The sequence below is a fragment of the Haliotis asinina genome, chromosome 9, assembly GCF_037392515.1.
Source record: "Haliotis asinina isolate JCU_RB_2024 chromosome 9, JCU_Hal_asi_v2, whole genome shotgun sequence".
In the NCBI taxonomy this organism is placed as follows: domain Eukaryota; kingdom Metazoa; phylum Mollusca; class Gastropoda; order Lepetellida; family Haliotidae; genus Haliotis; species Haliotis asinina.
In genome coordinates, this window is record NC_090288.1 from 51,857,946 (window position 1) to 51,876,775 (window position 18,830).

The 18,830-nt window shown below is 38.8% G+C and overlaps 1 protein-coding gene across 1 annotated transcript in view; it reads left to right on the forward strand.

The window, feature by feature from the left end:
- The window catches only part of LOC137295802 (NUAK family SNF1-like kinase 1), a 72,356-nt gene extending 55,862 nt beyond the window's left edge, over positions 1-16,494 (forward strand). Inside the window, exons 3-7 of the mRNA XM_067827354.1 lie at positions 2,558-2,709; positions 3,634-3,699; positions 4,156-4,275; positions 9,516-9,648; positions 11,669-16,494. Coding sequence (XP_067683455.1) covers positions 2,558-2,709; positions 3,634-3,699; positions 4,156-4,275; positions 9,516-9,648; positions 11,669-12,864 — 1,667 coding nt within the window. The 3' untranslated portion in view covers positions 12,865-16,494. The remainder of the gene's footprint in view (positions 1-2,557; positions 2,710-3,633; positions 3,700-4,155; positions 4,276-9,515; positions 9,649-11,668) is intronic.
- Positions 16,495-18,830: the final 2,336 nt, after the last annotated feature.

Consider the following 18,830-nt stretch of genomic DNA (forward strand, 5'->3'; position numbering starts at 1 on the left):
TTTTTATGGAGTTTTTTTTTTTTTAAATGTATAGATATGATGTAGAGACAACAGAAAGACATTCTGTTATCCCAGAGGGTTCTATGTCTATTGCTTCTCTGAGTATAGTTAAAATATTGTTATTATGTTTTTACATTAGGTTATAAATGGTGAGTGAGTGAGTTTTTAGTTTTACGCCGCTTTTAGCAATATTCCAGCAATATCACGATGGGGGACACCAGAAAATGGGCTTCACACATTGTACCCATGTGGGGAATCGAACGCGGGTCTTCGGCATGACGAGCGGACGATTTAACCACTCGGCTACCCAACCACCTCAGGTTATAAAGTAAAGGAGTAAAGGAGTATGGAAGGTGGAGTTTTGAGATGGACGGTGGTATGAATGTTTCAGAACTATTTTAATGGTATTTTGATTGAAATTTAACTGAATACTTTCTTTGAGGGGTCTAATTTTAAGCTTGGTGACTGAAGAGAAATTTTCCTGCATCCATTGCCTTTCATACCCTTTGACCATGGATGGTCAGGAGACATGACCATTGTCCAGTGTCTGATACAAAGGTCGCCTGAGGTGATGATACCCCATTCCTCCTGACAAGGTAACAATGGAGGTGTTAGTCAGATGGCAATCTAGAGATCTAGTTTGATGGTGGCCTTCTAGACATGGACAAGATTAGTAGAAAATGCAGGCCACTTTGTCTGGTCTGTTTGATGAGAATTGAAATGACCGTCAGACAGAAAGCAGTTGATAAGGGATTATGGTAATGAGAGGGTCTGAGAATGCTGGATGGTTAGAGACTGGTGCCAGCAGATAGATGGAGCCAGGTACGGACATGTGTGTAGGTCTCACCATTGTCCTACATCTCCAGTATTTAATCAATGACATTCTTCATGTTTGGGGAGGTTAGTTAATGATACCTCCCATGAGATGACATGGTCACATCGATGGCAAGGTAGTAATTATTGGATGTTGAATCACTTTTAAAATGGTACAATTATATAACTGACAAATGGTTCTTTTCACTTAGTAATCAATGGTTTTCTGCGATGACTAATCAATGGCTTAATGCCCTGACTAATCAATAGATAAATGGTCTCACTAATCAATAGCTCAATGTTGTGACTATTCAGTGGCTGATTATCATGGCAATTACATAGTGTTCAGGAATGTGGTCTTCTTAAGTTGTTTGCCCTAATGCCAATGTAGTAATCTTTGATGGATTTAAGATTTCACCCTCTGAAACTCCATTTAAAGCATGTAAACACTTTGACAGCGTGACTTCACTGTGTTATCAAATGTCAACTTCATCAGCTTTGTAAACTCAAACTGCACCAAAAGGAATTTATGAACATCAGAATCACTCCAGGCTTCAGTCAGTAAATTATAGTATGTCACATATAAACCTACTGTATCCTCCCATCATGGAAGCCCTCGTATATGTCATGCTTCAGAGTTCTTGAGAGCGGTTCCCTATGAAAGTATGGGTTAAAATATTGGCCTTCAGTAACTCATGATTCTTGTAAGAGGTGATGAATGGGATAGGATGGTCAGGCTCGCTGTCTTGGTTGACACATATCATCATTTCCTAATTCCGCAGATCGATGCTCATGCTGTAGATCACTGGATTGTTTGATCCAGACTCGATTATATACAGACCACTGCCACATAGCTGAAATATTGCCGAGTGTGGTGTAAAACTAAACCCACTCACTTACTCTTAAGAGCAGCAGTCAACAATTATTCTTTTTGAAACTTCAACTTTCTGAATTAAGCACACAAAGTCATTTCAGTCATATATGATCTAATGAAGAACATTAATGCTCACATTAATTTTGTTAAGATATGACCTGGTTAAAAAGCTAATTCTGGTGTTTCATGTCAGGCAACTGACGGATGTACATCTAGTGCTATCCCTTTCACGATGAGTGTTAGTATCATAATAATCCATCTTGGCCTTGACTACATGCATCAGTTTCTGAAGGACATGTGCATCCAGTGTAATTACTGGCACCAGGGACCCTGTCCACGTTAATGCCTCGTTAATGATATGAAGCCAGCTGGCATGGGACCAATCACGGCCTTGAGGGTGAACAAGAAGGGTAATAATCTCCCGGGGAAACAATCCTGTTTCTCCTTTCATGCTTGAAAACAATTTCTGTAGGACCATGCTGGCATGTTTCAGATGGATGTCTCTGATTGACTTGCAGGTTGATATGTATGATTGATATGATCTGTAGGTTTGGGTTTAGATTGATAGGAAATTATAATATAAATATTTTTTGTTCAGAATATGCTGGAAACATACAAGATGCTAATTGTAGCATCATGTCTCCCTTCCAAACATTTTCCCCTCCTCCTCAAAAGCCCTCCACCCTTATCCACAACCCATCACCCTCCACCAACATCATCCACAACCCATCACCCTCCACCAACGTCATCCACAACTCACTGCTACCCCTCAATATTATTTCACTGCAGTAAAGCCAGATGTTGCGTGAGAACTTGACCCATGAGGTTCTGTTGCCCTTCAATTTTCTGACTAAATACTTTTCATTTCAGTGTTTGAGAAGAAGGACAAGATTGTGCTGGTGATGGATTGTGCCCTCGGCGGCGAGCTCTATGACTACATCAACGAGAGGCGCCGACTCACTGAGAAAGACGCACGAAGAATTTTCCGGCAGATCGTCTCAGCCATCAATTACTGTCATCAGGTATGGCGCCGTGTCACCAATATTAACTTGTCTTTTTTCACGTTGCACTTGTCTGGTTACGTGCATTCTTCTTACCTTCTGGGAATGAAATAAGTTAATTCAATTCTGGGTTTTGATGGCTGCTGCTCCTGCTGTGGCAGTTTGGGTTTGGTAGTTGATTGCCACGGGGAACCAAGTCTCGCAGCATGTCCACCTAGATTATGGTGTGACTGGCACCAATGGGAACACCCCTCTGATAATGTGAGGAAGTGGTGGAGACTGTGTTAGACTGTATGAAGGCAGGTCCACTAAAGCCTTCCTTGCAGACTTAGTTTAATCATTAATATTAGGGTGGTTTGATAGCCAAGTGGTTAAAGCCTTGGATCTTCATGCAAAGAGCCTTGGTTCGATTCCCCATGTGTGGGCAATATGTGCAACCCATTTCTGGTGTACCTGCCACTATTGCTAAAACCTACTTGTTCATTATTAAGAAGAGAAAAGAGATTTGTGAGTAAAATAATCCTTATATTGTTAAGAACTGTGGACAAATGTCAGTGGCAGTTTTTCTGTTTATGTAAATATGTCGCATTGTGCGAAAATGAGCTTGTGTACTGATTAATGCCTCACACAGTATATTACCTCGATGTAGCGGACATCAGTATCAGATGAAGTCTGGACCAGACAATGTAGTGATTGATATAATGAGCATCCATCTATGTAATTGAGATACAATGACGTGTCAGGCAGGTCATCGAGGCTGGGCTTCCCACTACATCCACTATACGCAGCATGGGGTGCTGAAGACCAATTCTAACCTGATTCTTCACAAGGATTGCATCAATGATAAGACATAGATATCATATTTGGATATGAACATTGTGAGGTTACTGTCCTGAGATTTTCTGTTCCGTATTTATTGAATAATATTTGTTTATTGTTTTCCAGAATGGTGTCGTTCATCGTGATCTCAAACTGGAGAACATCATCCTTGATGAGGAGGCTAATGTCAAGGTTGGTTGAACGTCAAATCTTCCATATAAAGATGTGCACTGAAATTGAGGCAGAAGTGACATTCATTCGCTCACTCACTCACTCACACTCACTCACTCACTCATTCACACTCACTCACTCACTCACTCACTCACTCACTCACTCACTCAATGACATATTCCACATAAATTTTTACTACTGTGTTTGAACATACGGACCCAGAACATGATTATTTGGTGATAATTGTCATTATTTTTACGGAATGATTGGTCTGAAGTAATCATGCCGTATATGACTTCTGTCACCAGGGTCCTCTTTCCTGGTATGTTCCTGCACGTGGATCTGTGAAACTTACACATTATCCAGGAAGTAGGTCACATGACCTGTAGGTTTCTGCTGTGGGCTCTATTAACAATAATTAACGTAAGTTTAATGTCATGGTGTTATACCCATTCAAATGCCTGTTGTCCTTTTCAGATTGCAGATTTCGGCCTCGCCAACAATTTTCGGCATAATGAACTACTGTCTACATTCTGCGGAAGCCCCCTGTATGCTTCCCCTGAAATTGTGAATGGTCAACCGTATCATGGTCCAGAGGTCAGTGTGTGGCAATTGTCCAGTAGTCTCTCCTTGCTATTGATATTGCTAACGCTGCATTGCACACTAGGATACTTGAGGCATGAGCTTAATGAAGAAGAAAATGTAACTGTTGAGACAGTAATCAGCTACTGGTGTAGAGCTTCCAGGAATCAATTGATACTGATGGTTCTTGCCTAAGGGATGGAACATGAGACTTGAAAATTAATGAACAATTTTAAGTTTATTAAACTCAGGGGAATGTCTTGACATATCCTTATTTGTGCGGCACAACAAAGTGGAACTGAACACATTAGGACATTGTTGCATGCATGTTTTACCAAAGGGGGAATAAAGTAAAAATAATGTATTGTTATTTGGATGTTTTACTGATGGAGGCAGAATGTAGCCACTGCAATGTTGTAAATAGGCATTTTATTGGAATTTTTACTGATGATGAGAGAAAACTCACTCACTAAACTCACTTAAAGATTTTTGAAGCTATGTTAGCGCTAAGATAGTCGAAAGTTAATGTTAATGTATGGCCTTTATGACTATCTTAGCGCTAAGAGAGCTTTGAAAATCTTTAAGTGGGTTTAGTGAGTGAATTTAGTGTTATACCACACGCACTGATGAAGTGAAAAAATAGAACTAAGTGATTGTTGCTGGAATGTTTAACTTATTATGGGAGAGGCTACAAATAAATCATTGTTACTAGACTCTATCTTTAAGTGAGTTTAGTGAGTGAATTTAGTGTTATACCACACGCACTGATGAAGGGAAAAAATAGAACTAAGTGATTGTTAAGTCTTTGAATGTCATTTAGAAGTGAAAATACATAAGAATGAAGATTTTTATGGATCTTAAAAATCTTCATTCTTAAGTGATTGTTGCTGGAATGTTTAACTTATTATGGGAGAGGCTACAAATAAATCATTGTTACTAGACTCTATCTTTAAGTGAGTTTAGTGAGTGAATTTAGTGTTATACCACACGCACTGATGAAGTGAAAAAATAGAACTAAGTGATTGTTGCTGGAATGTTTACCATATTATGGAAGATGCTACAAATAAATCATTATTACTAGACTCTATTACTGATGTATGGGAAAGCAGAAATCAAATATTGTTACTGTGATGTTTTACTTATGAAGTGAAAACGCAAAACTAAGAGATTGTTACAGGGATGGTGTACTTATGAGGGGATTGAGTCCAAATAAAACATTGTTAGTTTTATAGATGAAGAGGAAAAGTAGCAATAAAACATTGTTACCAGGAGGTATCAGGTTTGAAGGGAGAAAGTCCGGATAACGGTGTTACAGGAGGAAACAAAACTGTGATATTATTACCATGTTTCACTGAAACAATGAAACATTGTCTCTGAGATGTTTTACTGATGAATCAAGTTTTTTGAGTTCATTCTCCACATTTTACAAGACTCTTTTCAACTGTTTGTCAGTCGAGAAAAGTAATGTATATAGCAGTGTTTTAATGTGGGTCTCCAAGTGTATGATCAGTATTGTGTCCAGAGCAATTACAAACATGACTTGTGTCATTGCAAACACTTCTAATTGTCATCTGTCATAGCGACGACCTCTCCCAGGTGGACTTGATTGAAAGCTAGCGTGTCATAATCAGCTGTGATCTCGATCACCGATCACCATCACAGTGGGGGTAGCCCCCCCCCCTCCGGTAGTCAAGCTAATGTGACCTCTGTATATCAACATGCAGTAGATCGGGTTGCAGTGTCACAACACCTCCAGACACTTCCAGAGTGGTGCTGTGTGACCATGTTGAAAAAATCGGAAACAGATTAAGAAATGTCACTAAACCTCCATACAGGGTCTGATTCATTAGTACTGGGTGGCTACATGGGTCACTCTCATGCTGTGTGATTGTTACAGCAATGTCAGGAGTTTGTGAACGATTTCATCGTTATGAAATTCAACTCTGTTATGTCATGTCTAATGTTACTTTTGTCCTTTACGTGACACTGTTTGGTTGGTGAAGCTGTCATGTGACTATGGATTATAGTATTTTGTTTGAATGTGCCAAAACACCACATAATTCCGTAGACAAAGATATACAGGGGGGGGGACTTTATTCTAGAACTTTAGATTTCAACCAAACATCATTTGTGTGGACATAAAGTTTAATCACCTTGAGCACTACAAACATATAAAAACTCTTGAAGATTATCAGATTTACTCCTGCTCATAAATACTCTTACCTCTTTGCTCTCATTATCAGATCTGAAGTTACTAGCTTTTTCAGACAATGTTCAGATTATAGCATTTTGATATTCTCTTCATGAAGCATCGTTAAACCCTACTCATTCTCACGGCATAAACATGTATTCTTGCAGATGTCTGCTTTTCATTGGTTTTATGTTTGTCATGTAGAGCATACTATATATTACAGTAGATAAGCCAAATTTTCAAGACCAAAAATGGCAGTCTGTAGATGGGTGGGGATGCGACTTATCTACATGTGACACTTTCATCAAACATTTTTCTGGTGACCATTAAGAAAACAGCATGGTATCGTTTCAAGTGAATTAACAAGAAAGAACAACTTTATCAGTGAAGATGTCAAATTTGGCATTAAACATCACTAGACAAAATTATTTACCTTATCTGTTCAAATTTCATATTGCTAGGCTATGTAACAACTGGAGAATAAAAAACTTCATATATAATAAAAAGAAGTCTCAGAGCACCCGGTCATCGATATAACCAAGTTTGTCTGCCATACTAAGACAGATTCTATGATGAAAAAGAATCAGGTGCTCCTTGCTTCTCTTGATTAGTATATAATATTTGTGTACATGATGTAACGGGCAATTGGAAGAAATATGTTTTCCGAAGATTCACAGTTGATATTTCTGTCATTTATTCAGGTATTGACAACTTATATAATCCCAAGCACTGAGAAACCTGTCTGGCCCAGAAATATTTTTTCGATTGACATGTTTCTCTATCAGATTTGCCAAATCTGACGTCTAAATCACCTGTTTTATACATCTTCACCAATTTAGTTCTAAATTTAACCATGGAGACAGTGCCATTGTTGTTGCAGCTGTAAGTTGGTGGGTCGGCATTTGTTATGATTGTCATCCTGTTGTAAAGCCGGATACATTAACTGAGTTCTTCATGGTCTGAAAGCCTTGAAGGAGCTCTGGCGTGTTAGACCTATCTATATCACTAATAAGTTTGCTGGAGCAGTACTTGAGGGTGTTGATGGGCGCGTACATTTTCATGTTCAGCTTGGCGTGAGATTGATGTGTAGGATTGATCTTCAACCAGGTGGTAAACTTTCCTTTTATTGAGACATATTTGTGAGGTTAGTAACTCACCGATTAAAATTTTATGCGTTATATAGACTTATGGTGTGTCGGCTTTGAGAAGAGTACCTGCTTTTGTTTCTTCTGTTACGTTAGAAATTGTTTAAATGGGAGATGTTCGTACGCACTGAAGATAAGAAGAGTGACAGTGATAAGTTTCCTTTTATTATTTCTGCCATATCATGTTGGGTGTAGCCAGCCATTACAGGTCGTTGTGCAGTAGTTGCCTGAAACATGGAGTGGGTTTCAATCATGGTTTGCCATGGTCTGGCTTCTAGGTTACACCAAAGTAGTTTGTGTCTATCCCCTTCACTCAGGTCCAATCAGTGTTTATCCTAACTCACAGGCTTCTCTGGAGCTGTCTGAGATGGCCAATTGCAACCCCAGTGAATGAGGACTCCCAATAGGTCAGAGGCTATACAACTCACTGCACAGAGTTATGTTTCTCTATTGTGTCATAATCCAACATTACTCATTTTGTGGATTTTACCAAGTAGGTAACAATGTTGTATACTCTAGGTTTTCCTCCTACAATAACCACACCTGCTGTTATATACATTGTGAATAATGTTCCAAAGGCCACTGAATCTCACTCAAATATCTTTCTATTTCTGTGGATTGACCAAGGATGAGGGGTAGCCTAGTGGTTGAAGTGTCACATGAAGTCATGGGTTCAATTCTCTACATTGGTGCAATATATAAAGTGTATTTCTGGTGTATATTGCTGTAATATAGCTCATATTACAGTAATGCCAAAGTCACTCACAGTATTGTGTTCAGTGTATTGTTTCTTTTCTCTGTGATATTTCCCGAATGTTGTTAACAGCGGCATAAAACTCACCTCACTCACTCACACTGGGACAGACAAGAATTTCCTTTTATACAGTTGACATCTACATGATCTTCAGTATGGAGACCTTATATCTATCTAATGCATCTAATTACATGCATGACTTGCTTATCTGTATATCTGTACTGATATGCAAAATTTAAAAATGTAAATCCTGATTTACTAGATTTTGTAATTTAAAAGCTTCCTTAATAATCATGTCCGTCTGCCATTCAGTGTAATTTTGAAATTGAAATCAGAAAATCCTTTTGGAATTTAAGTGCAGAGAATTTTATACATGGGTGAATATCCTTTAATACACAGGTGATTATCAGTGTGTATGAAACATGAGTAAGAGGTTTAGCTGAAAATAACAAGAATGTGTAAATTTTGGGGGAATATATTTGCACAATAAATAGGACATTATATGTTTTGATACTGGCTGCCATTTAGTCAGTTTTGTACAACAATTGAAGATGTTAGTTTGTTTCACTGCTTGTATAATGGAATATTGCTGAGTGTGACATTAAACGCCAACACTGCAAAGCAAACCTTTCAGATCTTCATAATCATGTTTGTAACCTTGGTTCAGTGTGAAATTTTCAAGTATTCAGATACAAGTTCCTGATGTAGATAAGATCAACTTAATTCTGGTGTATTACTATCGTAATCTGTCAGAGAGTGGTGGGGTAGTCTAGTGGCTAAAAGCATTCACTTGTCACACATAAGGCCCAGACTTGATTCCCCAGATGGGTACAATGTGTGAAGCCTATTTCTGGTGTCCTCTGCCATGATATTGCAGGAATAGTGCTAAAAGCAGTATAAATCCGTACACACTCAATCAATCAATCAATCAATCAATCAATCAATCAATCTCTCTCTCTCTCTCTCTCTCACTCACTCACTCACTCACTCACTCACTCAATGACATATTCCACATAAATTTTTACTGCTGTGTTTGAACATACGGACCCAGATCACTCACTCACGTCAGTAAGAGAATCAGATGATTATCAATTATTACTTCTGAAAGTAAACTGGTGAATATGTCGTGATTGATATCTGTTCTAACGACCACTGTTTATTGCAGGTGGACATGTGGAGTCTTGGAGTAGTGCTGTATACCCTTGTATATGGCGCCATGCCCTTCGAGAACGCCAACCTCAAGGTGCTGCGCAAACAGATCTCAAGTGGGGAATACTACGAACCCTCACATCAATCAGGTAATGCTTTGAAGAAGGAATTAGTATGATTATTATTACCTGATTAGGACATTCCAGATTCCTTGCCATCATTACATCAAGGAATCTTTGTGATATGATGGTGCAAATATCAGTAAGACTTGCTTGACATATCATTGTTTCCCAGTTGCATAGATCAGTGCTTATGATGTTGGTCACTGATTGTATCACCATAGTGATGAGTTTGTTTCATGGAGCATGGCTATCTTGTGCAGAGAACTGTAAGCACCACAGCTACTATTTTTCCATGTTTTATCACTTGAATATTACTAAGTGAAGTGTTAAACAACAAACAGCACACATAAACAAAACATATTGTTCTAGTATAATATAATGTAAAATGGAATAAGTGAAATATCCTTATCAAAACATCAGTCTTACATGAGAAATACTGACTTTTTAATTCTTGTAAAATCTCTATCAAAACACTGCCTCACACAAAGTGGGTGCGCAATATCCGTGGTTGGTCTATAGTGAAGAAACTATTGACACCAGGTGCATGGCAGTATATACTGAGAAAAACAAATAAAGGAACACAGGAAACTTGCGTTCCGTTATGGTTTTCCAGTTTTCATCACCATCTGAATAACACTGTTGGGGGAAATATGAGAATAAATAAAGGAACGCTTCTTGAAGTGGTGTTCCCTTACTTTTTTCCCTCAGTATATGGTATAAGTGTTCTTTCATTTTCAGTAACACAACCTTTTTTTCAGGCCCAGCAAATAATACTGAGTGTTATTATGATATTCTTGCTGTAGATTTGTTATTTAGGTTGTGTATAAAGCTGGGTATAAGGCGTTTGTGTTTGACAGGTCAGTGGAACAAGCAACATGTATTCATGTCGCCACAGGTCATGTGACCACAATAAAAGATGAATCGGGTCATACCTGTTTTCCTCACAGTGACCTGTTTATGTCTCATGGAACAAATTTTTTGTAAAAAAGTCACATAAGCATGTTTTGTAGTTCTTGTCTCTTTGGAGGATGCGTAATTGTTTGTCTGCATGTTGACTCAGCTTTCTGTGGTAGTATTATATATTGCATTGTAATGATGGTGTGATAGGTGACTGATCGCGATGAGTGAGTGATATGTGTGTTTTTTTTAATGCTGCAATGAATCAGAAGAGCAAGATTTATGAATATCAACTTCTTATTATGAATAACACGACATATCGGAGCGTATGCTTGCTCCTTCATCATGTGTATAGTTGGCAGTATCAAGGGCGTACAGTGGAAGCTGTCAAAACCGGCCTCTGTCCAATCCGGCAAGTCCCATCATAAAGTCTCAGTTCCACCTGTGGCTTGTACATTTATCACCAATCTACTATCCAGCACGCTGTCTAAACCGGACTATTTCTTCAGTCCCGGCGAGTGCCTGTTTGGACATCTTCTACTGTATATACATTCAAGAGGCACTGCAAAGACAACATGTTTAACAGCGTTGAAGACTGAAAATATAACACAAACATGAGGCCAGTAATGCACTAAGACAATGCATCACCTGTTTCACAGCAGCCATAACAAATGGAGTCGGGACTTGGGGGACTGGAGATGATATAGGATATTGCCTAGTCAGATGGAATATATTAGGTGCAATTTCCTGCAGTTGAAAGGCTCTGTACCTTTGGTTCAAGATCAAATTCAAATGTCAATGTCAATGTCAAATTTTCGAATGTCACATATAACAAGGTATAACAAGGCAAATTTCATTGCACAAAGTTGTAATTGTGTGGCGTACGTACAGCTTGTGTTTTTGCAGCAGTTATCTTGAATGCGTTACTGACATGTGATAATCAAGAAAATAATGGATGTTATCGTTCTGGAGACAAGGATTATTTAGCATGTCTTCATGTCTTCAGGTTCCAATGTAAGAATTACGTACAGGCAATTTGTATGTTTTTGCATGATCTTTAGATGATGGGAAGCGGAGCTTCAAAGCCTTGGGATTTGGTGCTTGACCATCTTGTCAGGAACTGTTTATAATGTTATTCTGTCTGTTGCAGAGGCAGGAGGGCTGATCCGGCAACTGCTTAGCGTCAACCCAGCCAATCGTGCCACCATGGAGGACGTGCTCGGGCACTGGTGGATCAACGAGGGCTACAGTCACACCCCTAATCTCGAGCCCTATCCCCGAATCCAAATCCCTCCCAGTGCATCTCACTCTCATCATCACAGCTACTCATCAGACAGTGAGAGTGAGTATGAGACACGCTGCAAGAGCGGATCAGTCAAAGGAATATTGAAAAAGACTGTTGAAAGTTCTTTCGATGAAGATGAAGCTCTTTTTGATATTGTGAGCTCGAAAACTTCCCCTGATGCTTGTGATAAAATCTCAGCTCCTTCCTGCGATGTTAATGTGGAACCTGATGACCAGCCGTCCAGTGCATCACAGGATTTGTGTGGTACACTGGACCATAATTCTGGAGACGAGACTAAGAAGGTTTTTGACTGCGACAAGAAGCCACGTCGGGGCATCCTGAAGCGACGCGGCAAATTCTCAGGCGGAGACAGTGGTTGTGATTTGAGAGACGATTTGGCCAGGAAAATAGAGGATGAAGAGTTTCCCAAACGTGCTAGTGATTGTGAAGATCTCAGCTATGAAGACTGTGATATAAATGTAGACTTGTCCAAAACCTCATCCAGTACGCCAACCTCGGGGTCATGTGACGTAATGGAGGAATGTGTGGTCCATACCCTTCCATCAAACAAGACCGATGTCGTGCCAAGTGGCAATGTCACTAGCTCAATAAGTATATGTATTTCCTCTGATGAAAATTTCTCAAATAATCCACAAACTGTTTGCACTTGTAGTACAACAAAAGTTGTGCGTCGGAGAAAAGGAATCCTGAAAAAAGGCGGAACCACGATGGAAGATCCAAGGAACCGCCTCAGTGTTGGGAGTCTGAGCTCCAATTCCTCAGCCGATATCCTCGACCTTTCATTTGACAGCGCAGATGGAGATCAGTTTCTAGGAAAGTATGATCGTCAAAGTTTAAAACGTGACAGTCAAAACATAAGCCCCCTGGCAACTGAGGGACCTAGATTCGATGCTTTCCCACTTGCCAGTGACTTCAGTGCCTTGAACCTTGAGAGTAGGTCACAACCTCAAACCAAAGTTCTCTACGATGACCGAATGTTTGATATTGAAGATGCTCGACAAGTATATCGTCAGGCTCTCGACATCTGCCATAGAGTATAACTGTGTCCTTGACCTTGTGTATTGTGTGAAGCATCAAATGTGTCTGTGGGTATGTATGGAGGAGGGGCTCAACTGCTACCGAACATCATCAAAGATTGTCTCCTGAAATACATGGATTAACATTGTTGAGCATTGGAAACTTTATTGACTGTGTGCAACCGATTTGACAAGACTGATACATGTATGGAAACCCAGCTTTATGTGGCTATCAAATAGTCCTTGTTGTAGAGTATGCTTGTCAGTGGAAGTGCTTCAGTTGCATGTTATTGAATTCTAAGTCTGTTAAGTTCACGATTTATTCTCAAAAACTGCATGAAGTATTCTATGGTGAGTTACAAAACATGGCATTGAGGTGCACACAACCTGTTTGTCCCAAGCATATGGCCCATCTCTAAGGTCTGAGCAGGATTTATGTGCAGTTCCAAACAAATCAGCTGGCCAAGTCAAAAAAAATTATATACAAAACTGGCTTATTGTAATGTTAATTTTGTAAATTCTGTAGAATTGGGAATTGTTTAAGTAAAATTTTTACTGTCATTTTCCTCAAACTTGTTTTGGAACACTGGAATCTTTTGAGGCCAAGATAAATCCTCGTTTAGATACAGGTAAGGTGTAAGGAAGGGTTGTAGAATGTAAATTGAAGCTACCATGGTGCTATATTTGTTCTCAATCTCTCCGTAGTTCATTGTGATTTGCTCAACTTCAAACATAATGAAAGTAATATTGTATTACCGTGAGACAAAGTAATGCAGTTTGTTACATTACTCATTACAAAGCATTACTGTATTGTGCATTGCTAACTTAATGCATTATCATATTACTCAGTAACAATGCATTATGAAATTTGCCAATGCTTATGTAATGCATTATTGCATTACTTTGTTGTCATGCATTAATGCAGTGCTTTTCACTAATGAATGAAGTATCACATTATGCTCACTGAATGCATTGTTCTCTTATGCTTTAATGCATTTGATAATGCTATGCATTGCTTTGCAAAATGTGCATTATTGTATGCTTAAGCCAAGTCTTTGTCTTCGCAGATGTAATGTAATTTGAAAGTTGTGTCAATGTGTGGATATTTCCTCCCAGATATGCCAGAGAATATGTATATCTCTCAAATATGTCACAAGATGTCCTTTTGCCACTTCCAATGTGCCTCTCCGTATTTTAGTTCAAGATAGATTTTATAGTACATAAATCTATGCATTTGTATCAAAATGCACATTATCATGAAACTGGTTTTATACATACGGAAATGACGTACAAGTTATTTATTTTGCACCAGAGTTGTCTATCGATAAATCCACATTTCAGTTTCAGTATGGAGTTGGTTCTATTTTAGATATATGATATCATTATGCAATTACAAAACACATTCCCCTTGTATTCAGGGTCATTTCTTTGAAGATATTCCCATTCTTTAAAAAAAATATTGTGGAGTTTAAAAGGTGACATCTGACCATGAACAAGTGACCTTCACCTTTTCATGTTCTTTTTAGTTGTTTGTGCATTTCTCACCTTACATCATGTTTTTGTAATTGGACATTCTTTACTTTAATTTGGAACTTGCTGTACACATGCTGGACACAGGACTCTGACTTTTCAGTTTTGCTTGGCCAAGATTCTGATCTCATTTTCGTAGTTTCGCAATGATCTAGGTGTTCCATGGTTTGACTCGTATGTCATTAAAGGAATTCCTGCAGTATATTCCAACAAATGAATCGTAGTTGAAAGACGAAAACATCCATTCAGCCAAAATTGTTAAATAAATAATTTCATAATACATATGGTTTGTTCTGCGTTTCTGCAGATACAAACTGTCATCTTGTGTTCGTATCATTATGAATACCATTATGTGTGATAAATTTACTATTGTTTTGTAAACTTTTGTTGTCATGGCATGACGTCATGCTCATTGTCATGTTCAACATGAATTCAGCAAAGCAGTAGCAAAGTTTTAAAACACTCTAGTTGCATCAATGCACACAGCATAGAAATCTCTCAAAGGGACTCTGTGACCATAAATAAGTACTGCCCATCCGTATATGTACTACTCAAAGAAACTAAGGACCACCTACTTTTTTCACGTTACTGTAGTTATTATGACTTGCCATGATTACTAACTGTATTGTTACTAAAGAATGGGCCCTTAATTTCTTTTGAGTAATATATACATGTATGTCAGTCCTCAGTGACCTCGAGGTGTAGCCTGTCGTTTGTGAACAAACCCTCCTGACTCCAAGGTGTGATTGGGTAGCTTTGTGTTTAAAGTGTTTGCTCATCACACTGAAGACCTGTGTTTGATTCCCCAGATATGTACAATGTGTGAATTCCATTTCATGTATGCCCTACCATGATATTGATGGAATATTACTGAAACAAATAACAGTGCTACACTCACTCACTCACTCACTCTGGATAAAAAGGAAAGAACTTACAATTAAGCCAAAATATTATTCTGAGGAAATATCCTGGTACTCTTTATGACAATATTACTTCTTTCAGTTACTGATGGATTTCTTATCAGCCACCTAGACCATAGTTATTTATCTGGCAACAGCAGAACTGACAAGTCAGTTTTTGTGGTGTTAAATGTGTAATGTAAGATGTCCCCGTTGATCTTCGAAGTCGATTTTCAGCAATAACTTAACATGACCATTGTCGGTTTTTATGTGATTTGTGTTGTATTGTGTTTTGTATCATCTTTGACTTGTAATTTATTGATAGTTTCCCAGCTCTTACAACTTTTGTATCATGTCAAGATTATGTGACATTGATCATTTTAGGAAATCCTTTCAGAGGTTCATTTCTATCATTATTTATTTATTTTCTCCTCACTGCCAAAGAAGCAACTCAACTTTCACACCTTTGCTTAGCATATTTAGTTTTATGTAAACAGCCGGTCTGTTGTGTCTTAGTGTTCTATCTTAACCAGACATCATTTTTCATTGGATGATGAGCGGTTAAGGTCATATGTTCCATTTTGAGGGTGAAAATATTTACTGACAAAATAGGCTCTCATTTTGTTTCTAATTTTTATATGTACTCTGTTAAATCTATAGGGACAGCTAATTGTACTGGACGCTTACTATTAGTCAGTAGAAGTGTTTTTAGTCGGTCCCTCCTTTAAGAAATGGTCATTATTTGAAGAACGAAACATTCTTTTAGAAATGAAAAAAATGTGTGTATTTTAAATGATTGTGATATACATATTCATGCATGTGTCTTGTGAACCACTTCAAGTTCGGATTTTATGTTGTTGTGTAAATGTTGTACATGAAGTGGATTTAAGTTGGTGGAAATGTTCAGCAAATTTCATTGATTGCATTCATGAGGAGGGACTTGCTCTGTAGGTCATTCAGTAGAACATTGATCTGCTCTATGGGTCATTTAATAGAACATTGAGTTGCTCTGTAGGTCATTCAATAGAACATAGCCTGACTGTCTTGTGTGAACTATATGCAATATGGTGGAGCTACCATACAAAGACAGTGGGGTATGTTGTAGCTAGCTATTTGTGTGTATCTGTATCACCCAATCTGAGCTTGATTCTCTAGTGTGCCTGACATTGTGACTTATTTGGAGCATTAAGCTTTAAGCAGTGACAAATAAATCATTCTTACATGACTTGGAATCTTTTGTTTTGTCAAGTGGCTGTGATGAATACCTTAGCACATGAACTGTGGAATATGTGTGACTGGATCACAAGCTCTGACAATGGTGTGAGTTTAACTTCTTGCTGGACTGGAATCACCTTGTCAGGATATGCTCACCCTCAGCAACAATCCATTTGGCGACAGTCCAGTAATCAGCAGCATGAGCATCGATCTGCACAACTGGGATAGGATGACATGTGTCAACCAAATTAGTGAGTCTGACTTCCCACAAGCATGGGTTGCTGAGGACCAATTCTAGTCTGGACCTTCATCCATAGGACACACTGGAAGCTAGGGACATATCATGCTAAGGAATCCCATCCCTAGGAGAAGTGGCTTTATCCACAAGACCACTTCCAGTAAGTGTGAGATATATCCACTGGTCCGCTAGACCGTGGCTTGTAAATATATACAGTATTCCTGTAAATCTCCACAGTCACTGGTATTTTAGGTTTCTGTAATATTGTGTTTAGTTTCTCTATTCATATTTCGGGGTATTGAATGTTGTGAGCTAGTATCTAGCCCGACTGGCTAGCAAAATTTGGAAACTATTTTCACACTGCCCCTGTAGTAGTAATAACCAAAAGGATCAGAACACTCAAGCATGGCAAACCGCTTCTGCCTTATACATCGTCCTGAGGACACACTCCGCAATATTCCAGCTACATGACAGTGACCTGTAAATATTTGAGTCCGGACCAGACAATCCAGTTATTGATCATATGAGCAACTTACAATGACACGCAATCGAGCCTGACCACCGGATCGATATAGTCACCTCTCACACTAGGTTGTTGAAGGCCAGTTATACCGCCAGTAAACCCAAGGGATTAGACAGATGACCTTGCCCTTCATCCGAGGAGAGAGCGTTGTAAGTTTTTACGGCACGTCAACAGGTCCCTGACAGAGTTAGTGAGTGGATTGGGTTTTACGCCGCTTTTAACAACATTCCAGTAATACCACAGCAGGGGACACCAGAAATAGGCTTCATTTTACCCATAAGGGGAATCGAACCAGGCCTTCCGCGTGACGAACGAACTCGTTAACCACTTTGCTGCCACACTGCCCTTTAAGATAAGAAAGAGCATTTAGATACATAGTTTACAGTACCACTGAAATATAATTCCAATGACCAGTCGCATTTTCGTCCCACTTAAGGTTTTTGATCATTCTCCTGCACTTTGGCAGTATGATAGAATTGGGGTGTCCTTTTGGGGCGGTATATTTCAGTTGGGGAATTCATCGTTTTGCCAGTCGGGCTTGGCTTACAAATCTCTGTGTTCAGGGAATTTCAAACGGGAATTTCTTCCCGCACAGGCAAACAAGATATTGATCGCCAATTGTCGTCTAAACACCTACCTGACACAGGTGTCACGCTGAGGGGTCTTGACCAACTGTTTGCTGGCCACTTAAGGACGCAGGGCTTCCATGACTACAACAAACAAGGGTTACCCGCCCCAGTACTCGAAAGAAGCTAAGAACACCCTATTTACTAAGATACATTGCGATATTGAGACAAATTAGGCTAAATGAAGAAATGAGAAATGTTTCTCGGGCATCGGCGCCTCCCTGTTATTTGAGCGCGCAACAATTTTTTTTTTGCCATTTAAAAAAATAATTTTGACTTGGCCGTGTCCCGATCATTCATTTGGTTACAATAAGAATGAGCTTCTGTAAGAACGAGTGTGACTAAATCTATGTCATTAACAGGTGCTAAAATTTCCAAGCTGTGTTTCTTAGAGACAAAGAGACAAAAAAAATCAAAATGTGTTACTCCCGAGTCACTTTTTCTATCAAATACTCAAAAAAGTCCTACCGCTGTCATCACCTTTGAAACAAATGTGGCCGTAAAATTATTATGGGGCCTTAATAATAATCAGATGAAATAGAAATATGTCAGATTAACTGCAGACATGTGATAACATTGCTAAAATGACTGATTAAAAAAAGTTACGCCAGAAAATGTTCCCAATTGTCATAGTTTAAAAAATTCTATATAAGAGATTTTAATTCCTTTCGCGTTATATACATGCCTACGAATCCCTCACACAGAAACATTCTTGTAGCGCCTGGTGCTGATACTGTGTTGTCACAGAGTAGTGTAAACATAAATTACAATAACAATACCAAATTGAAACAAGTAATGGAATTTATCAAGTGTTTGCAACGCATGTGTTTTGTTTGTTGTTTAACGTGGCAGTCAGCAATATTCCAACTGAATAGTCGCGTCTGACAACCCAGTGATCAATAGCATGAACATCCATCTACGCAACTGGGATACGATGACATGTGTCAACCCAGTCAGCA